The 22,521-nt window shown below is 40.2% G+C and overlaps 1 protein-coding gene across 2 annotated transcripts in view; it reads right to left on the bottom strand.

Moving 5' to 3' along the window:
* SLC35A1 (solute carrier family 35 (CMP-sialic acid transporter), member A1) overlaps window positions 1–22,521 on the bottom strand; it is a 47,829-nt gene that overhangs the window by 12,134 nt on the left and 13,174 nt on the right. The window contains exon 1 of one of the 2 annotated variants that reach the window (XM_008593835.1): window positions 707–754. The exons of the other annotated variant lie outside the window; for it this stretch is intronic. Within the exon in view, the coding sequence (XP_008592057.1) occupies window positions 707–729 (23 nt within the window). The 5' untranslated portion in view covers window positions 730–754. Of the gene's footprint in view, window positions 1–706; window positions 755–22,521 lie in introns of those variants that run through there. 2 annotated transcript variants of the gene reach the window in all.

Raw genomic sequence — 22,521 nt, 5'->3', positions numbered from 1 at the left:
TATACCAGAATGCTAACTACTGGAAATCTCATTTAACTGTAATACCTTAGAATTATAGCAATATTATATAGTGATAAGCAAGAAATTTTGAAATAAGTTACAAAAAAATAGCAGAGGATGCCAAAAGAAACTGGTAAAAGAACAAAAAGCTCACGAATAACAGAAAAACATCAGAAAGTGAACAAGAAATTTAAGAGGCATAAGAAGGAATAAGTGGGAATTTTACTACACAGAAAGTTTTAAAGAAGGGATAAATAATTTCAGTAATAATCAGAGTAAATCCTGCGTAAGCAAACATTTATTAAGAATATGACTGTTAAAGCTTGTAGTTAGCTTTGCTCACTAAAGTTATAAAAAAGTAAGAGTAATATGTCTTCCAGAAAACACTATTAATCATCTGACCTTTTGTTTTACTATCAAGACAAAAATAATCAATTCTGTAGCCTTGAATATGCTATAAAAAGGAACACATAAAAACAAAAGGCCATTTTTCCTTCCATTTTCCTGACCTTATATCTTGAAAATAAAATTACGAGCACCTTAACGAGTACTTTTGTTTTGCTAGATTAAGAGAAAAAGCATGTATAATCAACAAGCATATACTAAAAAATTTTTGAAGATAGTCTTTTTCCCATTAAATTTCGTATTTGAACAATTAGTTTAATTTTTATCATTGGAGTAGAATCTATGTGCAACCTTTTGTTACCTGAAGAAATTCTGAAGTTCCATGTTGATTGTAGAGAGATTCCACTGCTGCCTCCCCCCTCTAAATTTCCTATCAACCGGCTGAAACCAGTTCTTTCTGACCTGTGTTTGGTCAAAAGTACTCCTCATTCTTCCACTCGTGATTTGATGAGAACTACTAGGAGGAATAAAATCCTTGACTAGGTTACCAAGGCACTGTGTAAAATGGAACACAGCAGAAGTTACTTGTAAGCTAAAGAAATTTAAATTTTGTTTACAAATTTCTCATCATCTGTAAAGTTAAGTTTAATTAACTCACATAAAAGAGTCAGGGGGCCTAGGTATTGAAACCAATAATGTCAATGAGGACAAAAATCTCCATCATATGAGGTACATGAGTTTTACTTCCTTTCCAAGACCTTTAACCCATTATAGCAATGAGTACAGTTAAGTAGTAAAAATGCAAAACCAACAGGAGAAATAAATAGGGATGGATAATCTGTAATGTAAGTATTTGACAGTTACATTAGTTATTCTAGATAATACTATGAAAAAGTAAAAGAATTTTCTCTGGTCTTAATATGGGTAAATAGTTTAAGATTTAAGATACATTTACTTTATTACTAAACACACCCAAAGTATATGAACATTAACATTTACACATTCTGCTAGAGTTATTTAGTCTTTATGACTGTGATGATTCACAAGCAATAAAAATTTGACCTTGTTCTAAGGCAAAAATGTGAAAGTTTTTTTACTTCCTTTTCTTATTACCAATGACATTTAAATCTAAACTGACAGTGTTAATAGCTGTCACAAGGTTTAGTAAAGCACACAGCTAAGAAGTGATTCTCCTGTGAATTGTAGTAGTAATTAGTTTTATGAAAAACAAAATACTTTCCAAATGTTGTACTGTTTTATATTTCAATCAAAGTATAGCTTCGAAACTGGTAACTTAAAATACACATATTACAAAATCACCTTATTCACATATAGAGCTTTGCAACATTGAACTGCTAATCTGCTCCTCCCCAAAAACAGGGTTTACTAATTTCCTTTTCAATCTGAAAGTGATCTGATATAGTTATGCATGTGCACAACAGTGTATGTACAAAGATAATTATTACATCTTTGTTTTGTAATAGCAGAAGACAAAAGACAACCCAAACATCCATCAATAGAGACTGGTATATATGATACATATATATAGTAGAATACCATGCAGCTTTTTAAAAGAATGAGACAGAGGGGCAGAGCAAGATGGCCAGCTAGAAAGTGGTGACACTGCTCATCTCTCCCACAAAGATGGAGACTGCATTGAATGTACAGCTACACTTGGACAAGAAAAATGAGAGGAGGGAGCTGGAACACATCGAAGGAGTAACAGTAAGGTTGGTGAGTGCAGAAACTCAGAATAGCCAAAAAGAAATTGGAAAAATTCTTGGCCATCAACATCTGATCTCCCAACCTGGAATTGCAGGTATTCAGGAGGAGTTTTTGCATGTGGAAAGGTGAGAGGGCTGATGGCCCAACCCACAGGGGAGTTTGCACTGCCCATGTGGCTGTGCACTTTGTCAGGAACTGCTGCGGGCACACATGGCTGCATTGGCTTCGGGAGGGACTCAGACAGAGGTGCTCCCACCCTCTGGGTCCCAGGCTGCTATAGCAAGTTTGGGACCAGGATTGACCCTTAGCTTCGGGCCTGCACCCTGTGAATGGACAGTCCAGTGCAACAAAGGTGCCATCCTCAGAACAGAGGGAGTCCATGCATACACTCTCCAGACCTAGAAAATAGCTCATTCACAGCTGGTACCTTGCCTACTTTGGCAATACACTCATAAATACTTACAGCCATGGGGAGGATGAGGAGAATTCACACACCTCTCTCAGGGATGGCCTCTGCAGCCACAAACCTGGTACTGGGAACTCCTGGCAGCACACATGACTAAAATGACCTGGGGAGGGAAAATACTAAACTGTCCTCAAACCCAAGCCCCAGGCTTCTGCAGCAGTCGTGAATTTGAGATCGGCCCCAGCACCCATGCCCATTTCTCTCTGGCCCTCATAGCACTTTTACTCCCCTGTGACCACATCATTGTGCTGGTTTCCCACACCTGTGTCCACATGACATCCTGTGCCCTGGGAACAGGTGGTCCAATGCAGTGAGGGTACCACTTTCAGGATGGAAGGAGTAGGTGCAAAGGCTTTAGAGTCAAAAACTGCCTAATTGGAGCACCTAGCCACTACTGGCAACTCCACCTTCTTTGGTGAGGCACCCGTGCAATTTGTGCAGCCATGAAGAAGTAATGGAAGACTTGTACTCTTCTCTCAGGAACAGATGCATGCCTGCAGCAGTGAGCCTACTCAGAATTACCCACCCCAGCAAAGGGGCTTCAGAGAGATCTGGCACCTCTCCTGGGGGCACAGTAGCCTACCCACAGCCACAGTGACCTTGTGCAGGACAACTCACCCCAGCTGAAGAGATCCAGAGTGTTCCAGTAATGCTCTTAGGGTCACAGGGGCCTGTCCACAACCACAGCAGCCACTACAGCTGAACAGTTATAGAAGACCCTAGCATCCCTCTTGGGGGCAAAGATTCCTAATCAAAATTGCTAATACCTAGCCCAGAGTACCCCACTTCATCAGTGGATGCTGCAGACCATCCCAGTGTCCCTACTGAGACTACATAGCCCCACACACAAATCCAGTGACCCCAACTTCAACAGCCAAGCTACAGTGTACCTCAATGCATCCCTATGGAGTATAAGGCTCTTCCTAGAGCCCCAGTGACACCATTGAGTCACTCATTCTAGCTGAGGGGCTGCTAAGCACCTAGTATCCCCCTCAAAGCCTAAGGTCTTAATCCCAAACCCCAGGAACCCCACTTGGGGTCATCCATGTAAGGTGAGGACCTTCGTATCACAACAGCACCTATCAGGGTCACAGGACACTAACCAGGGTGCCAGCGAGGCTGCTCAGGGACACCCACCTCGGCCATGGAATGACAAGGCATCCAGCATGTGCTTCATCCAAGAACCCAAGATCTCGCCATGACCCACACTTCAGCAAGGAACTACTGAGTGTCCCAGTGAGTAGGCCGTGGAGACACTCACAGACAACTGACACTGAATATGGGTTGAAGTAATCACACAGAGCTACACCACTGTGTCTACTCAAAACAACCTACCCAATGGTCAATATAAATACATATTTACAGAAAGGAATCTCTCTCCTCAAAAGCCACTACTGAGTATTAGAAGAAGCAACTGCTCAACCAGATGCACAGACATCAATGTAGGAATGCTCAAAATGAAAAAAAAAAATTACACCCCCAAAGGAACACAGTAATTATTCAGTACTAGACACTAAACAACAGGAAACCTATGAAATGACTGAAAAGGAATTTCAAGCAAAAATCTTTTGAAAACTCAATGAGATACAAGAAACCTCAGATAGATAATACAACAAAATGAAAAAAAAAACAATCCAGTACCTGAAGGAGGAACTTTATAAAGAGATCAATACCTTTAAAAAGAATATAGCAGAACTCGTGGAACTGAAGGATTCATTCAACAAAATAAAAAATAGAACTGAGAGCTTAAGCAACACACCAAGCAGAAGAAAGAATTTCAAACTGGAAGACAGGCTTAGTTTTTATTTTTAATTTTTTTATTAAAGATGACCAGTAAAGGGATCTTAACCTTTGACTTGGTGTTGTCAGCACCACGCTCTCCCAAGTCAGCCATGGGCCGGCCCTGGAAGACAGGCTTTTTGAAGTAACACAGGTGGACTAAAAAAAAAGAAGAAAGAATTTTAAAATATGAAGAAAATTTTCATGAGCTATCAGACAACCAAAAGCACAAAAACATCCAAATTATGGGTGTTTTGAAAGGGGAGGAGAAAGGAAAAGGCATTGAAAATTCACTCAATGAAAAAATAGCAGAAAACTTCCCAGGTACTGATAGAGATATGTATTTCCAGATCTGAGAGGCTCAATGATCAGATTAAATCTAAAAATGTCCTCTCTGATACACACTGTAGTCAAATTCAAAAGTCCATGACAAAGAGAGAACCCTAAACACAGCAAAAGAAAAGCATCAAGTCTCCATCAAACTAACAGTAGATTTCTCAGCAGAAACCTTACAGGCCAGGAGAGAATGAGATGATATACTCAAAGTCCTAATAGAAAAAAACTGGCAGCAAAGAATACTATACTATTATGGATTGAATTGTGTTTCCCCAAAAGTTTAATGTGTTGGAGGCTTGGTCTCCATTCTGACAGTGTTAAGAAAGTGGGAAATGCTATTCTGAGAGTTAAAAGGTGGCGCCATAGAGAGTTGATTAGATTGTGAGGACTGTACCCTTGTGAATGGATTGATCCACTCTTGGAGTATCGGGAATGCTTCTGGTGGCTTTAAAAGAACAGTGAATGAGAAGGTTAGTCAGTCTCTCTCTCTCTCTCTCTTCTAACTCTGCTCCTCCATTGTGCCATGTGAGACCCCTGCCTCACTGTCACCACCGCCAAGGCCTTCACAAAATGTGTTCCCTGGACTTTGGACTTCCCAGTCTCTGAAACTGTAAGCAATAAATTTCATTTTCTTACAAAGTAGCCAGTTCCAAATATCTTGTTATAAGCAAGAAGAACTGACAAGTACATACACCCAACAAGGCTATCCTTCAGAAATGAAGGAGATACAGTGTATTTTCCAAACAAACAAAAACTGTGAGAGTTCACCACCACATTACCAGCCCTACAAGAAATCTTCAAGGGAGTCCTGCATCTTGAATCCAAAAAATGATAATCACTGACATGAATACATGAGAAAGAACAAAACCCACTGATAGAGCAAATATACAAATGAGAAAGAGAAAGAAAGGAACAAAAGATTAAAATAAACATACAAAAAGCAGTAAATGTGGGCCAGCCCGGTGGCGCACTGCTACAGTGCGCCGCTTGGGAGTGCGGTGGCGCTCCCGCTGAGGGTTTGGATCCCACATACAGACCGGTTCCCGCTCACTGGCTGAGCGAGGTGTGGGCGCAACACCGAGGGTTGCGATCCCGTTGCCGGTCCCGGTCCAGTACGGGCGCGACACTGAGGGTTGCGATCCGTTGCCGGACACGAAAAAAGACAAAAAGGAAAAAAAAAAAGCAGTAAATGTGAGGAGTAAGATGATATTTGTCAATAACAACCATGAATGTAAATGGATGGAATTCCCCACTCAAAAGACATAAACTGGCTGAATGGATTAAAGAACTAGACCCAATATATGCTACCTTCACGAAACTCACCTTATCTGTAAAGACTTACACAGATTAATAGTGAAGGGATGGAAAAAGACATACCATGCAAATGGAAATCAAAAACAAGCCAGAGTATCTATTCTTATATTGGATAAAATAGACTTTAAACCAAAGAAACAAAGAAGGTCATTATATAATGATAAAGGGATCTATCCAGCAAAAGGATATAACAACATTAATATAAATAGACCCAACATCAAAGCACCCAGATATATAAAGCAAACACTATTAGACCTAAAAAAAAAAAAAAGAGATAGACCCCAATACAATAATGGTTGGGAACCTGAACACCCCTCTCACAGCACTGGGCACATCGTCTAGGCAACAATTCAACAGAGAAACACAGGATTTAAACTTCATTTTAGACCAATTGGACTTGGCAGATATCTACAGAACATTTCATCCAACAGCTACAGAATGTACATGCTTCTCATGAGCACATGGAACATTCTCCAGGATAGACCACATGTTGGGTCCCAAGTCAATTCTCAACAAATTTTTAAAAAATCAAAATCATTTCAAGTATCTTTTCAGACCATAATAGATTAAAATTAGAAATCAATAACAAGTGAAACTGTAGATAAACTATACTAATTCATGGAAATTAAATAACATACTCCTGAATGACCTATGGGTCCAAGGAGAAAATAAAGGGTTTAGGAAGAAATTAAATAGGAAATCAAAAAATTTCTCAAAAGTAATGAGAATAAAGACACATAATGCTAAAACCTGTGGTACACTGCAAAAGCAGTACTAAGAGGGAAGATGACCACAATAAGCATTTACATCAAAAGAATAGAAAGACTTAAAATAAACAACCTAACACTGCCCCTGAAAGAGCTAGAAAAATAGGAACAATCCAATCCCAGTATCAGTAGACAGAAAGAGATCATTAAGATCAGAATAGAAGTAAATGAAATAGAAACCAAAAAACAATACAAAAGATCAAGGAAACAAAACATTGGTTCTTTGAGAAGGTAAAGTAGATAAAACGTTAGCTAGACTAAAAAAGGAAGAGAGAAGACCTAAATAACAAAAATCAGAAATGAAAAAGGAGACATTACAACGAACACAGATACAAAGAATCATTACAGACTATTATGAACAACTGTAAGCCAACAGATATGAAAACATGGAAGAAATGGATAAATTTCTGGACATATACAAACTACCAAGACAGAACTAAGAACAAACAGAAAACCTGAACAGGCCAATAACAAGCAATGAGATTGAAGTAGTAATCACCAGTCTCCCAACAAAGAAAAACCCACCACCAGATGGCTTCACTGCTGAATTCTGCCAAACCTTTGAAAAAGAATACCACTCCTTTTCAAACTACTCCAAAAAATTGAAACAGAGGCCGTTCTTCCAAATTCATTCTATGAGGCCAGCATCACCCTGATACCAAAATTAGACAAAGATTCAACAAAAAAAGAAAACCACAGGCCAATATCCTTGACAAACACAGATGCAAAAATCCTCAACAAAATAATACCAAACACTATACAACAGCAAATCAAAAAGATAATACTTCACGATCAAGTGGGATTTATCCCGGGGATGCAAGGATGGATCAACATAAACAATAAATGTGATACACCACATCAACAAAATCAGGGGCAAAAACCATATGATAACAGATGCAGAAAAAGCATTTGACAAAATTGAACATCCATTCATGATACTTTCAGCAAATTAGGTATAGAAGGAAAGTATCTCAACACAATAAAAGCCATATATGACAAACACACCACCAATATCATGCTGAATGGGGAAAAGCTGAAAGCTTTTCCTCTAAGAACAAGAACAAGAGGAGGATGCCCACTCTTACTGCTCCTATTTAACACAGTATTGGAAGTACTTGCCAGAGCAATCAGACAAGAGAAAGAAAGTGCATCCAAACTGGAAATGGTGAAGTTAAACTGCTGTTTGCAGATGACATGATCATATATACAGAAAAACCTACTCTACCAAAAAACTTTTAGAGCTGATAAGCAAATTAAGTAAAGTTGCAAAATCAATATACAAAAATCAGTAACACTTTTATATTCCAACAACAAACTAGCAGAAAAAGAAATCAAGAAAGCAAGCCCATTTATGATAGCTACCAAAAAAATAAAAAAACCTAGGAATAAATTTAACCAAGGATGTGAAAGATCTCTACAATGAGAACTATGAATCACCACTGAAAGAAATTAAAAGAGACACAAAAAGATGGAAAGATATTCCATGTTCACAGACTGGAAGAATTAATGTGAAAATGCCCATCTTACCCAAAGCAATCTATAGATTCAATGCAATCCCCATCAAAATACCAATGGCATTCTTCATAAAAACAGACAAAACAATTCTAACATTCATATGGAATAACAAAAGACTCCAAATAGTTCAAGAAATCTTGAGCAAAAAAATAAATAAAGTTGGAGGCATTACACTACCTGACTTCAAATTATACTGCAAAGCTATAGCAACCAAAATACCATGGTACTGGGTACTGGTATAAAAATAGATATATGGGGCAATAGAACGGAATAGGGAACCCAGAAATCAATCCACATACTGATAGCTAACTGATCTTTGACAAAGGCACCAAGAATATACACCTGGGAAAGGACAGCCTCTTCAATAAATGGTGTTGGGAAAACTGGATGTCCATATGTAGAAGAATGAAATTAGACCTGTACCTCTCACCATATGCTGAAATCAACTCAGAATGAGTGAGAGCCTTAAATATAAAACACCTAAAAGAAAACATAGGGGAAACACTTCAGGATGTAGGACTGGGAAAAGAATTTATGAATAAGACTCAAAAGCACAGACAACAAAAGCAAAAATGACAATTGGGATTATATCAAACTACAAAGCTTCTGCACAGCAAAGGTAACAATTGACAGAGTGAAAAGAGAACCTACAGAATGGGAGAAAATATTTGCAAACTATACATCTGGCAAGGGGTTAATATCCAGAATATACAAGGAACTCAAACAACTTACCAGTAAAAAAAAAATCCAATTTTTAAACGGGCAAAGGAGCTGAATAGATACTTCTCAAAAGAAGACATACAAATGGCTAACAGGTACATGAAAAATGCTCAACATCTCTAAGCATCAGGGAAATGCAGATCAAAACCACATGGAGATACCACCTCCCCCCAGTTAGACTGGCTATTATCAAAAAGACAGAGAAACATGCTGGTGAGGATGTGGAGAGAGGGAAGCCCTTCTACATCACTGGTGGGACTGTAAATTAGTGCAGCTATTATGGAAAACAGTATGGAAGTTTCTCAAACATCTGCAGATAGAACTACCATAAGATGCAGCAATTCTACTGCTGGGTGTATACCCAGAGGAATGGAAATTATCATGGTGAAAGGATACCTGCACTCCCATGTTTATCACAGCTCTATTTACAGTAGCCAAGATATGGAACCAATCTAAATGTCCATCAATGGACAACTGGATAAGGAAAATATGGTATATATACACGATGGAATACTACTCAGCCATAAAAAAGAGTGAAATCCTGCTCTTCACAGCAACATGGATAAGCTTGGAGAAGATTATGCTAGGTGAAATAAGCCAGACACAGAAAGAGAAATACCACATCTCACTCATAAGTGGGAGCTAATAAAGAAACCAACAACAATCACAATAATATGTTGAACATTCAGAAGTAGAGAACAGAACTGTGGTTACTAGAGGTGGGAAAGGGAGAGGGGCAGGGGCGTTAGCAAGAAATTGGCTAATGGACACAAAGTATGATTACATTTTGTAATGATGAGTATGCTAATTATCCTGATTTGATTATCACATATTGTACACAAGTATTGGTAGTTTACTCTGTACCCCACAGATACATATAATCGATTATGTTCCTATATTTTAAAAAAACATTTCTATATAATGACATGAAACCACCTCTAAGACAAAACATTTAACTGTAAAGAACGTAAAATGGACTACAGTGTATAGAGTGCATATCACACACACTGTCCAGCAATCTCTTACATAACTAAAGTTCACCAATTAGACCACCTTATTTATCACAGTGAAGTAGCCATCTGACCTCTAAGACAAAACATTTAACTGTAAAGAACGTAAAATGGACTACAGTGTATAGAGTGCACATCACACACACTGTCCAGCAATCTCTTACATAACTAAAGTTCACCAATTAGACCACCTTATTTATCACAGTGAAGTAGCCATCTAGTGTATAGAGTGCACATCACACACACTGTCCAGCAATCTCTTACATAACTAAAGTTCACCAATTAGACCACCTTATTTATCACAGTGAAGTAGCCATCTGTTAATTCCTCTCCATACCTCTTTTTTTTTTCTTGCAGTTCTAACTTAACTTCTGATTGAAATAAGTATAATTTCACATTCCAGAAATTCCTGGAAGTTGGGTGATTAGTTGGCTCAGTTAGAGCATAGTGTTGATAATACCAAGGTCAAGGGTTTGGATCCCCATCCTAGCCAGCTGCCCCCCCCCAAAAAAAAAAATAATTCCTTGAAATTATGAGTAAAATCAACAAGGATGGCAGAATCCCAAATTAAGTACGAACTATAAAACTTGTCAGTATTTCAAATAAATAACAAAATTGTACTGAAGGGTGAAAAGAGAACTAACCCAAATATTCTAAAACAGTATTTTTACTACATGCTCTAAAACTAAAAGCAAAAAGAACTACATACAAATACTGAACTTCAGTAAGTATGTTTGCTTTTTGACAGGTATATATTAGAAATTCTGAAACTACTTATGTATTCTAGGACTGGGGAAATGGTAAATACCCTGAGGATAATGTGAACCAGAAACATTGCCATTGGAGAAGGGAACAAATATGGGTAAGGGGAAAGTTAGAATGAACCCCATGTTGTTGGATCAGAATTGTAGGAGTCAATCAATATATAACTCATTGTTACACACACACACACACAAATAAATATTTTAGGTGTGTATATATGCACATGCATATGTTTCCTAACTGTGTCTGCTACAAGGATCTAGAAGCAATGATACTCCAGTAGCAATGTGTACATCTAGCCTAGGTTCTGGTTTATAAATACCATTCTGAAAAAAAAGTAACAATGGCTCCTTAAAGACATGCATGATTTCAGGGTTGCGGCAGGGAAAGTACAAGATAAGCACAGAACATTTTGCTGTGCTAAAAAGAAACTGTTTGAAGGTTGATGAAATAGGAAGGAAGGGAAGGAGGAGGATGGACAGGAGGAAACTTGAAGGAGATCCCACTGTCCAAATCTGGGACAGTTTGAGAATCAAAATAATGATAATAATGGATCTTAACCTATACAATAAACCCATGATTCCACACTTAATATAAATAGATGGGGGAGAGGGAGAGAACGGAAAGCTCTTTAGAGTACAATGCCAACTAATAAGTGTTCAGGGACTGATGAAATATTAGGAAAGTACCATTTGACAACATTAATGGACAATAAAACTCAGATGAAAGTATGATGAGAAAGAGGATATTTACCTAGTCTCAAAGTATGTCTCTACAAGATACTAATTACAAAGAGGAAATCAGTAACTTTTTGTGGAGTAGCCTAGCAGTCACTACCTTAATCAAGAAATCAAAGTTAAATCACCAGTAACGGGACAAATAGATACCACGTATGTCATGATATGCTACATGGAGAAGGACACATCATTTTTATATTCCTGTCCTGCCAAAAAAAAAAAAAATCATAAGAAAACATTCAATGAACATAATTTGAGGGATATTCTACAAAATGAATTGCCTGTGTGCTCCAATAATGTCAAGGGCATGAAAAAAAGGAAGATAGAAGAAGTGTTCCAGATTAAAGAAAGTTAAAGACACGACAACTAAATGCAAAGTGTGATCCTGGAGTGGACTGCAGTCCAGGAAAAATAACAACTTTGCTAAAAGGACATTAGTGGGACAATTGGCAAAATTTACCTAAAGTCTGTGAATTAGATAATAGTACCCTATCATTACTGTCATCTCAATTTTGATAATTTTATTGTGATTTTGTAAGAGAATGTCCTTGTTTTTAGGAAATATGCACCAAAGAATTTATGGACAAAGGAACATCATCTAAAACTTACTATTAAACAAATTAGAAAAATATTTTATTGTGATTTTGTAAGAGAATGTCCTTGTTTTTAGGAAATATGCACCAAAGAATTTACAGACAAAGGAACATCATCTAAAACTTACTATTAAACAAATTAGAAAAATATTATACATATACACAACTACATAGAATATAATAAAACATACATGTTTTATCCATATCAAAATACCAATGATATTCTTCACAGAAATAGAAAAAAACAATCTTAAAATTCTTATGGAACCACAAAGACTCTTAATAGCCAAAGCAATCTGTGCAAAAAAAAAATAAAGGTGGAGGCAACACACTACCTGACTTTAAAATATACTATAATGCTATAGTAACCAAAACAGCATGGTACTGTTATAAAAACAGACACATAAACCAATGAAACAGAGTGGAGAATACAGAAATAAAGTCACATATTTACAGCCAACTGATTTTCAACAACGGTGCCAAGAACACACATCAGAAAACTGGATATCCATTAGCAGAAGAAAAAAACTAGACCTCTCTCACCATATACAAAAATCAGCCCAAAATGGATTAATGTCTTAAATGTAAGACCCAAAGCTGTGAAACTACTAGAAGAAAACATAGGAGAAAATCTTCCTGACAATGGTCTGGGCAAAGATTTTATGGAGAAGACTTCAAAAGGACAGGCAACACAAGCAAAAATAGACAAATGGGATTATATCAAACTAAAAATCTTCAGGGCAAATTAAACAACAGAGTGAGAGAGAACCTAAAGAATGGGAGAAAATATTTGCAAATTGTGCATCCAAAAGGGACTAACATCCAGAATATTCAAACTGAACCAAAAAAAAAAAAAAAAAATGGGCAAAGGAGCTAAATAAGCATTTCTTAAAGGAAGACCTCCAGAATGGCAGAAAATATTTGCAAACTATACAACTGACAAGGGGTTAATATCCAGAATATACAAAGAACCCAAACAACTCAACAGTAAAAAAACAAGTAAACCAATTAAAAATTGGGCAAAGGAGCTGAATAGACATTTCTCAACAGATGAATGGATAAAGAAAATGTGGTATACAGACACAATGTAATACTATTCAGCCATAAAAGAGAATGAAATCCTGTCCTTCATGACAACATGGATGAAATAGGAGATTATGTTCTCCTATTAGTGAAATAAGCTAGGAACAGAAAGAGAAATACCACATGTTCTTACTCATATGTGGAAACTAATAAAGTTCATCACATAAAAGTAGAGAGTAGAATGGTGGTTACCAGAAGCTGGGAAGGGGAGGGGGGAGGGGGGATAGTGAAAAGTTGGGTAACAGGTACAAACTTACAGCTAGACAGTAGGAATAAGATGTAGCATTCTATAGCACTTTAGGGTGACTATAATTAACAATTTATTGTATACTTTCAATTAGCTAAAAGAGAGGATCTTGAATGTTCCCAACACAAAGAAATGATAAATGTCTGAGGTGATGAAAAAAATAAAAATTGGCAGAAAAAAATTCATGTTTTATTATGTGTCATGTACTATGAACTGAATGTTTGTATGTATCCACCTGCTCCCCGTGCCCAAATTATATGCTGAAGCCCTAATCCTCAATGTGATGGTATTTGAGGTAGGGCCTTTGGGAGACGATTAGGTTTAGATGAAGTCAGGAGGGTAGAGCCCCCATGATGAAATTAATGCCTTATAAGAAAAGGAAAAGACCAGAGCCCTCTCCATCATGTAAAGACACAGCAAGGAGCCCCCATGATGAAATTAATGCCTTATAAGAAAAGGAAAAGACCAGAGCCCTCTCCATCATGTAAAGACACAGCAAGGAGCCCCCATGATGAAATTAATGCCTTATAAGAAAAGGAAAAGACCAGAGCCCTCTCCATCATGTAAAGACACAGCAAGAAGGCAGCTGGCAAACTAGGAAGAGAGCACTCACCAGACACCTAATCTGCCAGCACCTTAATATTGGACTTCCCACCTCCAGAATTGTGAGAAACATGTTTGTTGCTTTAGCCACTCAGTCTATGGTATTTTGTTAGAGCAGCCCAAATGAAGACACATGGTAAAGTGTTAACATTAGGAAATAAAAAGTTAAAATAAGAGAAAGAACAAAAAATAAAATTGGGAACTGCTGAAATGTCTAACAATGCCATTAAAACTGCTCATATTTCACTGTTCTGAAAAGCTCATAGCTCATACTTTTAATATTGGAGATCATGGAACTTGTCTTCTATCACTGCCAATTATTTTCTAGGTACCTTTGGCAAATTAAAAGTTCTCTCAGCTAAGATTTCTTATCATAGAAGAGGAAATAATAGCTATGGTTAAAGTGGCGATACAAGAACAAAATGAAAATTAGGTGTATTTACCTGCATGTTTCCCTCATCTGTTTCTAAGAGAGGACATGAAAGAGAGTTTCCTTAAACCATCACGCTCTGGGAGCCTGCCATTCTCAAAAGCAACAATCCTGAATATCTGAAGGCAGCAAACTTAGTTGCTGCAATCTTAAAGGATGTTTGGCACTTTACATAACACATTTTGACTGTGATTAACAATTGGTATTCTACAGAGTGTAGTTACTTGCTTTCCAAAGAAAAGAAGTTATATATCTGTTCAGGAGGTTTTCAAAAGTACATTTTTTACAATAGTACCAAAAAAGAGCTTTATTCTTTGGTTTTCCTAAGGCCATTTTAACTTACAGCAATAACATTTTAAATAGTTTCCTCACTTATTGCCTAGTTTTTGTGGAGATGCACTCCAAGGTATGCATCTCTGCCTTCTGTTATTTTACCACAGCCTAAAAAAAAATGTGATTTTACTTTTTTTCTGAAGTATAAAAATGAAATCCATAATCTTTGTGGCCCCAGTGCACAGGCAGTCTTCACTGAAGCAAGTCTGTATTTCTTTTAAGAAGTTAAATATCCTAAAATATTATAAAAGCAATTCACTTGAAAGTTTTAACTAGTTCTCTTTTAAATATTATAAATAACTATAGCAAAGAAAAGATTTGGGATTAGAATTAGGCTGTTGTCTTCCAGTGTTTTAGCCAACCAGCTATATTCTTCAGCCTACATACATGAATGTTAGGATACCCATGTGCTATGGATTGAATTGAGTCCCCCAAAGTGTCATGTATTAGAAACTTAATCTCCACTTTGACAGTGTGAAGAGGGAGAGAGATCCTATTATGGTAATTGAAAGGTGGGGCCATGAAGAGATGATTAGATTGTGAGGACTGCCCTTATGAACAGATTGATACATTCATGGAGTAATGGGTGTGGTTCTGACGGGCTTTAAAAGGAGAGTGAGTGAGGAGGTTATTTTCTCTCTTGCTCAGCCATTTTCACCATGTGATACCCGGCATAGCTGTGTAGAGCCACCACCAAGGCCCTCACCAGATGTGTTCACTGGACTTTGGACTTCCCAGCCTTAGAAACTGTAAGAAATAAGTTCTATTTCTTTATAAATTACCCAGGTATTCTCTTATAAGTAACAGAAGTGACTAATACACCATGCCTCAGGGCATAAGACCCCTCTCCTCCTACCCTTGGAAAGAGATAAAAGGGAAGAGAAAGAACCAAACAGAATGAGATCTCAGCTATCAGACCTACATTGCCATTATGGATTCTGTCCAAATAGACTCCTTAGTAGAGAATCTAACACCTCAAATCCTGAGATTTGATGTAAAACATGAGTCTGGAGCCTCACTGATACATTTGGTCAGGTCATATTTTTTAGTCAGAAGATTACATTAATCTCTCAAAGTTTCCAGGCTAATAGATGAATCTGACTACACTTCAGTTCTCCAAAGTCTCCAGGAACTATTCCTGGAGCTACAAATGCCTCACCTTAAATTCTTGGGACCTGAAGATTCTATGGTGTCTAATTTGCACACTTCATTGAAGTTATGCTTACCCTAGCCAGCTTAATTTAATTCTTAGAAAATTCTAGGGCACTGCCGCAGACCAGACTGACTATTTTGTCATTTCTTAAACACGCTGACTTCTATTTGTCTAAATATACCACACCTATTATTAAGTGTTCCTCTTTATATCAGTTCTGGGGCTTCTGGTTATCGTGTCCAGAAAACAGCAATCTTTAAGGTATATGGGGTCAAATGGCATTGCAAATAATAATACTTTTATAAGATCACTCTCTTTTAACAATCTTTTCTAATCCCATGAAATTAAACACCTTTATGTGATAAGGACTCCCAAATTTCTCCCTCCAGCCCAGATCTCTCTTTTGAGTTCCAGACCCACTTAATCCAACTGCCCACTTGGATGTCTCAAAGGCATGAAAGACTTTACATTATATCTACCCCAAATTAAATTATTGATATCTTCTCCCAAACTTGTTTTTCTTCCTGTCTCAGAAAAAAACTCTATCTTCCCAGTTGTTTATACTATGAAACATGGGTATGGTTCATGATACCTCCTTTTCCTTCACTTCATTATTCACAGACTGTATGTGTGAATTCTCTTACTTCCTAAAATTCATTTGCAACACCCAAATCAACACTTGGCAGCACTTTCCCAGTCATTGGCAGACATACACACAACTGCAGAAAGTCACCTGATACACGTGTTCCCAACTAAGGCTGAACAACTCAATGTTCTGCCTCCTTGTTTCAGCTGTTATCCTGTAAATAAGTGCAATCTACTTAGTGCCACATTTTTCACATTTTTATGTTTTTTGTTGGTGATTTTGCTGTATGAAATGGCCCCCATACATAGTACTGAAGTGTTATCTAGAGTTCTAAGTGTAAGGCTATGATGTACGTTACAGAGAAAATACATGTGTTGATAATCTTTGTTCAGTCATAAGTTCTAATGTTGTTGGCCATGAGTTCAATAATATATTAAATAAGGCGTCTTTAAACTGAAACACGTAAAAGGTTTTGTATTAATCAGTTGATGAAAATATTGTGACCAGAGGCTCACAGGAATCTAACCCTGTATTTCCGCTAGGCTCAATAATTCAGTATCCACTAATTCAGTGTTGGTGGTGACTTTATAGAATATAACTACTTCAAATGATGATGATAACTAAAAACTCTTCTCTGACTGGGTCAACTAAATTATACTTACTTGGGAAATCCATGATAAGAATGCCTCCTGGAACCCTTACCTGCATGTGGAATGTAACCTAGTAACAATTCCAAATCTATGTGTCATGTACAACCAGTGGAAGAGCTGATGAAGTGATTAGGCGGGGCTGTCTTCTCTTCCTCTCCTTTGATCCTTCCCCCTTCTCATGTCATAAAATGTTAAGCTCTGCTGGCCCTCTTTTGGTCACATTTCTCAGGGCAACCTGACTTATGCATTTCCCCATTTGCAATCATCATATTGGCTCAATAAATCCTATGCTTTATATGTTAGCCCTCAGTTTCTTTTAGGTCAACAATGAGAACTGACTCTGTATCCAAAACGATCACCAGGTCCTATAGATTGTATCTCCAGAGCATATTTCAAATCCATTAACTTCTCTTCATTACCTGTACTGTCATCCTAGGCCATTATCTCTTGCCTCTAATAAGCTTCCAGTTCTTCCAATTCATTATCCTCAATGGGGTCAAAGTGACTCTGAAAGCAAAATGGGCTGCCATGTAGTCACTGATTTAAACCATTCAATGATTTCCTAATGCACTTGAAATCAAATCTAAAATCCTTAACAGGTCCATGCTGTGGGTTGGTGTCTCCCCCAAACTTAGTCCCCACTGAGACAGTATAAAAAGGGTGGGAAATCCGGTTATGGTAATTGATAGGTAGGGCCTTGAAGAGGTGATTGGACTGTGAGGACTCTGCCTAGTGAATGGATTGATCCATTCAATGAGTAATAAGTCGGTAGATTAATCATGGCTGCAGGTGTGTTTCTATGGCTTTAAAAGGAGCCAACTGAAAGGTTAGCTCGCTCTCTGCTCTGCCATTTTCTGCCATGTGAGACGCCTACATTGCTGTGAAGCCACCATCAAAGAAGACCCTCACCAGATGTGTTGCCCAGACTTTGGACTTCCCAGTCTCTGAAACTGTAAGCAGTAAATATTGTTTCTTTATAAATTACCTAGTTCCAGGGATTTTTGTTATAAGCAAGAGAAACAGACTAATACAGTCCATAAGATTACCCTTAATACCCTGATGACCTCCTGCCTCATCTTAGCACCACTCCCCTATCACAACACTCCAGAAACACTGATTTGTTGTCATTTTTGCTGTTTAACAGTGAAGGACTTTTCAGCCTCAGGAATTTCAAACACACTCTTTGCCTCTTTTCTGCTCTCTTCTCGCCTAACTTCTGTTCAATCTTCAGGGCTAGAGTTAAATGTAACTTCCTCAGAGAAGAAACCCTCCAATCCAAATGGAGGCCCTCTATTATACTTGTTCTCAGCACCCTCCCCTTTTCTTTCATAATACCACCAATTTATTATTTATTTATTTTTACATTTGGCTTTCCAATAGATTATAAGCTCCACAACAGCAGAACTATGCCTCTTTAGTTTGCAACTATATTACTTGCATCTAGAACAGTGTTGAGCACATAATTGGGGATTGATAAATATTTGCTAAATAAATGAATGAACCTGACTATCCCATTAAATCTTCCTAACAATATCTTGAAACAGACTTAGCATAACTATGTGCTTAAAATATATGGAAGAAGTGAAGCACAGATTATTTGAATGTGGCAGTTATATGTTTCTCTATAAGTGAACCTTAATTATAAGCAAAACACTGAGATTGTCTGCTCCCATTCCACACCCCCATATAAAGTGATATGTACTTGAACAATTAGTCAAGACTAAACATATGACTAGGCAAAGAGCATTACTGTAGAGACTATACTAAATAAATATAGCCAAACTGGTCTATAATAAGGTTGAATTTTGCATACTTCATATAAAACTGAAGTTCTGGGATAATATTTTTTATCAAATGTATCAATGTTGTGCTCATATGCGATTCAGTAATGGCAAAATGTCGACTTAGGCAAGGCCCTCTCCATGCGGCCACCTAAAGATGGCACCGAGAGGAAGCAAGGTGGGAGGGGACAGCTGGGTTCCGCATTTTGTTTTTGTTTAATTCCATTGGCAGCCCTGGTTTTCCCCGCTTGTGATCAAGGCATGATTGCTTAGTATAGCTTAAGGAACCCCCATGCATGACCACGTGATCTTTACCCTGATTGGCTGGGCGGAGGGAACTCCCCCACTGGCAAAGCTTAAATACCCTTGCTTAACAAACAGTAAACGGAACTGCTTGACGGAACCCCTGCCACGTCTGAGTGTCCTTTCTACAGGGCTGGGTTGGCGGGCAGATCACTCACTCCCCCCATGGAGATCCCCTGGCCCATCTCTAGGGCCGAGGGGTGAAGCATTAGGGGAGCTCGCTCTTGGGTTCAGCATGGGAGAGGTTAGGAAAGGGAAGAAAAACCAGCTGGTGGAACCCAGCAGCTGGTGCCCCATGTGAGGCATGCTACTTTACTCTCCTCCTCCTCTCCTCCCACTGAGAGGATCCTGGCCAGCCACGGGACGGTTGGCAACTGACGGTGAAGCTAAGCCTTTGTCTGGGAACCTCCGAGTGTGAAAGGGGTCAACGCCCTGTGAGATCAAGCACAAAAAGGAATCAGGTGAGTGACGCGGGTTATCAGCCCCCTCCTTTTTTGATTTGTTCCATGTAAGCGTATGTTTGTCGGGTGTCCAAATCTGTTGCGGGCCAACGTCTGCTGTGGCCAGTTTAGTTTTGCTTTTGAGTGTGTTTTGTCCTCGTGATCTAAGTATAAGGATGGGCGGTGTGTCTAGTAAAAGAGACGATCCGGCCCTTAAGGCCCTGTGGTATCTGCTTAAAAGTCGTGGGATCAACCTCTCCCACACTGCAGCCCACAGAACATGGGAGACCATCTTAGTGGCAGCCCCCTGGGTCCCCTCAGCGAACCTCTTCTCATTTGAAACCTGGGACCACGTTGAAACTCTGGTCCGGCAGAGGGAGGTTCACCAGGGGGTCGAGCCACTCTTGGGGTTTTACCCCACCTTGTCATCCATTAAGCTCTGCTTCCCAGCCCCCTCCATGGGTGGGTCAAAGGGTGTGGAAGTGGAATGCCATTGGGTGCAATTCACCCGAGTGATCCCAAATGGTGGGCTCTGCCATAAAGGTGGAAGATGCTAATTCACTTCCGCCTGATCCCCCTCGCGAGGGGAGGAGTCAACACAGTCTTTATCCTCCCCTCCAATCTCTGGAGGGCAAGTACCTAGCCCCTATGCAGGGGAGCCCCAGTGGCCCTATGGCTCAAGGGGCAAACAGCGCCCCGATGGCCACCTGGGGTCCTCCCCCCCCTTTGGGGTGGAGCCCCTGGCACCCATCGCTGCACCCCCTAAGCCATTCAGGGACCCCTGGGAGTGTCAGCCAGTGGGAACTAATCAGCCCCAAGCCGTAAATGTCAACCCGGGGGGCAACAGACCAGCCCTTTGGTACCCATGGGAGGTGGGAGACCTAAAAGAGCTAAAGAAGGCAGTAGCTCAGGACGGCCCTAACTCCCCCCATGGTCTGAAACCATTCTCCAAGGGCTGGCCCACCAGCCCTGTACTACCCAAGATTGGAAAATGCTGTGCCGGGCAATGCTGCCCAGCAACCTTTACATTAAGTTTTGCGCCTTCTACAAGGAGCAGTGTCATCAGCAAGCTGAAAGAAACCAAACCGCCAACTCCCCAATCCCCATCACATTCGGGATTCTCTCAGGGACGGTGGCAAACCAGTACAGAACAGGGATATAGCAAGCAGAGATTCCCCCTCCTTACCAGGATCAGGTCAGGGCGGACGCGCTATCTGCGTCGAGGAAACTCGCAGAGGGCCCTTCAGAACCCCCGATATCAGGTATTACCCAAAGGCCCACTGAGGACCTCCCGTCCTTTATCGCCCAGGTTGAGGAAAGTATCAAGAGCAAGCGCCCCCCCCCCCGGTCCCTTAAGGGATCAATTTATTAAAATGCTGGTGTGGGAAGGAATGACCGCCGACCACAAACTGGCCTGCACTGGTCTCAAAGAAGGATCCCTGGAGCAGTGGGTCGTAGCTGCCAAGGATGTGGGGACACAGCATCACCAGTCACGATCCCTTTCTTCTGCCCTGAGGGCCCAAACAGAAGCCTTAACAGAGGCCATGACACAAGCTATGGCCTCTTTGGCCCTCCCCAGTAAAACCAGGCCCCAAGAAAGACAGTGCTTCAGCTGTGGGGAAATTGGGCACTTTAAGAAACAGTGCCCCAAGGGACAGGATTCGCCCCTGGGACATCCCCAGGAGGGGGTAAGCGGGGCTAGACCTCTACACCCTGCCCCCGGTGCCAGCTGGGATTCCACTGGAAGAGGGAGTGCCGATCCAAGTATGACAAGCACGGCAACCCTTTAAACTAGGTGGGGGGCACCTCCCAGCCCCGTTATCCCAAGGGAGTAGTTCAAGTCTGCCACAAGCGGAGCTATCGTGTCCAAACACAAGAAAGGCCCCTAGGGCCAACTGGACCATCCCCATCGTTGAGGGGGTTAGACCTAAGATGGACATCACTGTCGGGGGAAAGTGGTTCTGCTGCCTTATAGATACAGGAGCGGACCGCACCGTCCTCCGAAGGGAGGAGACCCCTTCCCAATTGGGAGCTTGTCCCCAGGCCTAAAATCCTTGGGGTAGGGGGCCAAACAACTTCATATGAAACCAAAACATACATCCAGTGGAAGGATGCTGATGGCTCAGTGGGTCAAGTCAAGCCACTTATTGCGTCGGGGCTTAACGCCAATCTCCTAGGGCAGGATATCCTAGGGCAGGCTGATGCATATATTACCACCGACCACAAGGGGTTTTATGACGACCTTCTGGATGAGGAGGAATACCAGCAGCAGTTTCACGATCCTGCCCCACGATTCAGTAGCATTCCCAATTATCGAGGGGATCCTGAATTCAAGAGAGCAAGATCCCATCAACCCCGCTCCAGAATCATAGTGAACCCCCAATCCTAAGCACCACTGCCCTGACCCCCCCCCATCAGGTGGAAGGAGGACCCACCAGTATGGGTGGAGCAGTAGCCCCTCCCGTCCTCCAAGTTAATGGCTTTAAAAGATATCATTATCCAACAGCTGCACTTGGGCCACATACGCCCTTCCTCTAATCCCTGGACACCCCTGTGTTTGTAATCCGCAAGGCGTCAGGCAAATGGAGAATGATCCAAGACCTTTGGGAAGTTAACAAGCGCATGGTAATCCAGGGAACACCCCTTCGGGGAATGCCCTGGGTTCCTGCCATTCCCATCCACTTATACTTGGCAGTGGTCGACCTCAAGGACTGCTTCTTTTCTATCCCTTTACATCCCGGGGATTGCGAGAAATTTGCCTTTTCTGTCCCATCTGTCAATTACCAGGGACCAGACCAGCATTAGGAGTGGGTGGTTTTGCCCCAGGGCATGGCCAACAGTCC

The sequence above is a fragment of the Galeopterus variegatus genome, unplaced genomic scaffold, assembly GCF_000696425.1.
Source record: "Galeopterus variegatus unplaced genomic scaffold, G_variegatus-3.0.2 Scaffold9719, whole genome shotgun sequence".
In the NCBI taxonomy this organism is placed as follows: domain Eukaryota; kingdom Metazoa; phylum Chordata; class Mammalia; order Dermoptera; family Cynocephalidae; genus Galeopterus; species Galeopterus variegatus.
The sequence above is the reverse complement of the archived record's forward strand: the minus strand, read 5'-3'. Positions and strand labels throughout refer to the sequence as shown.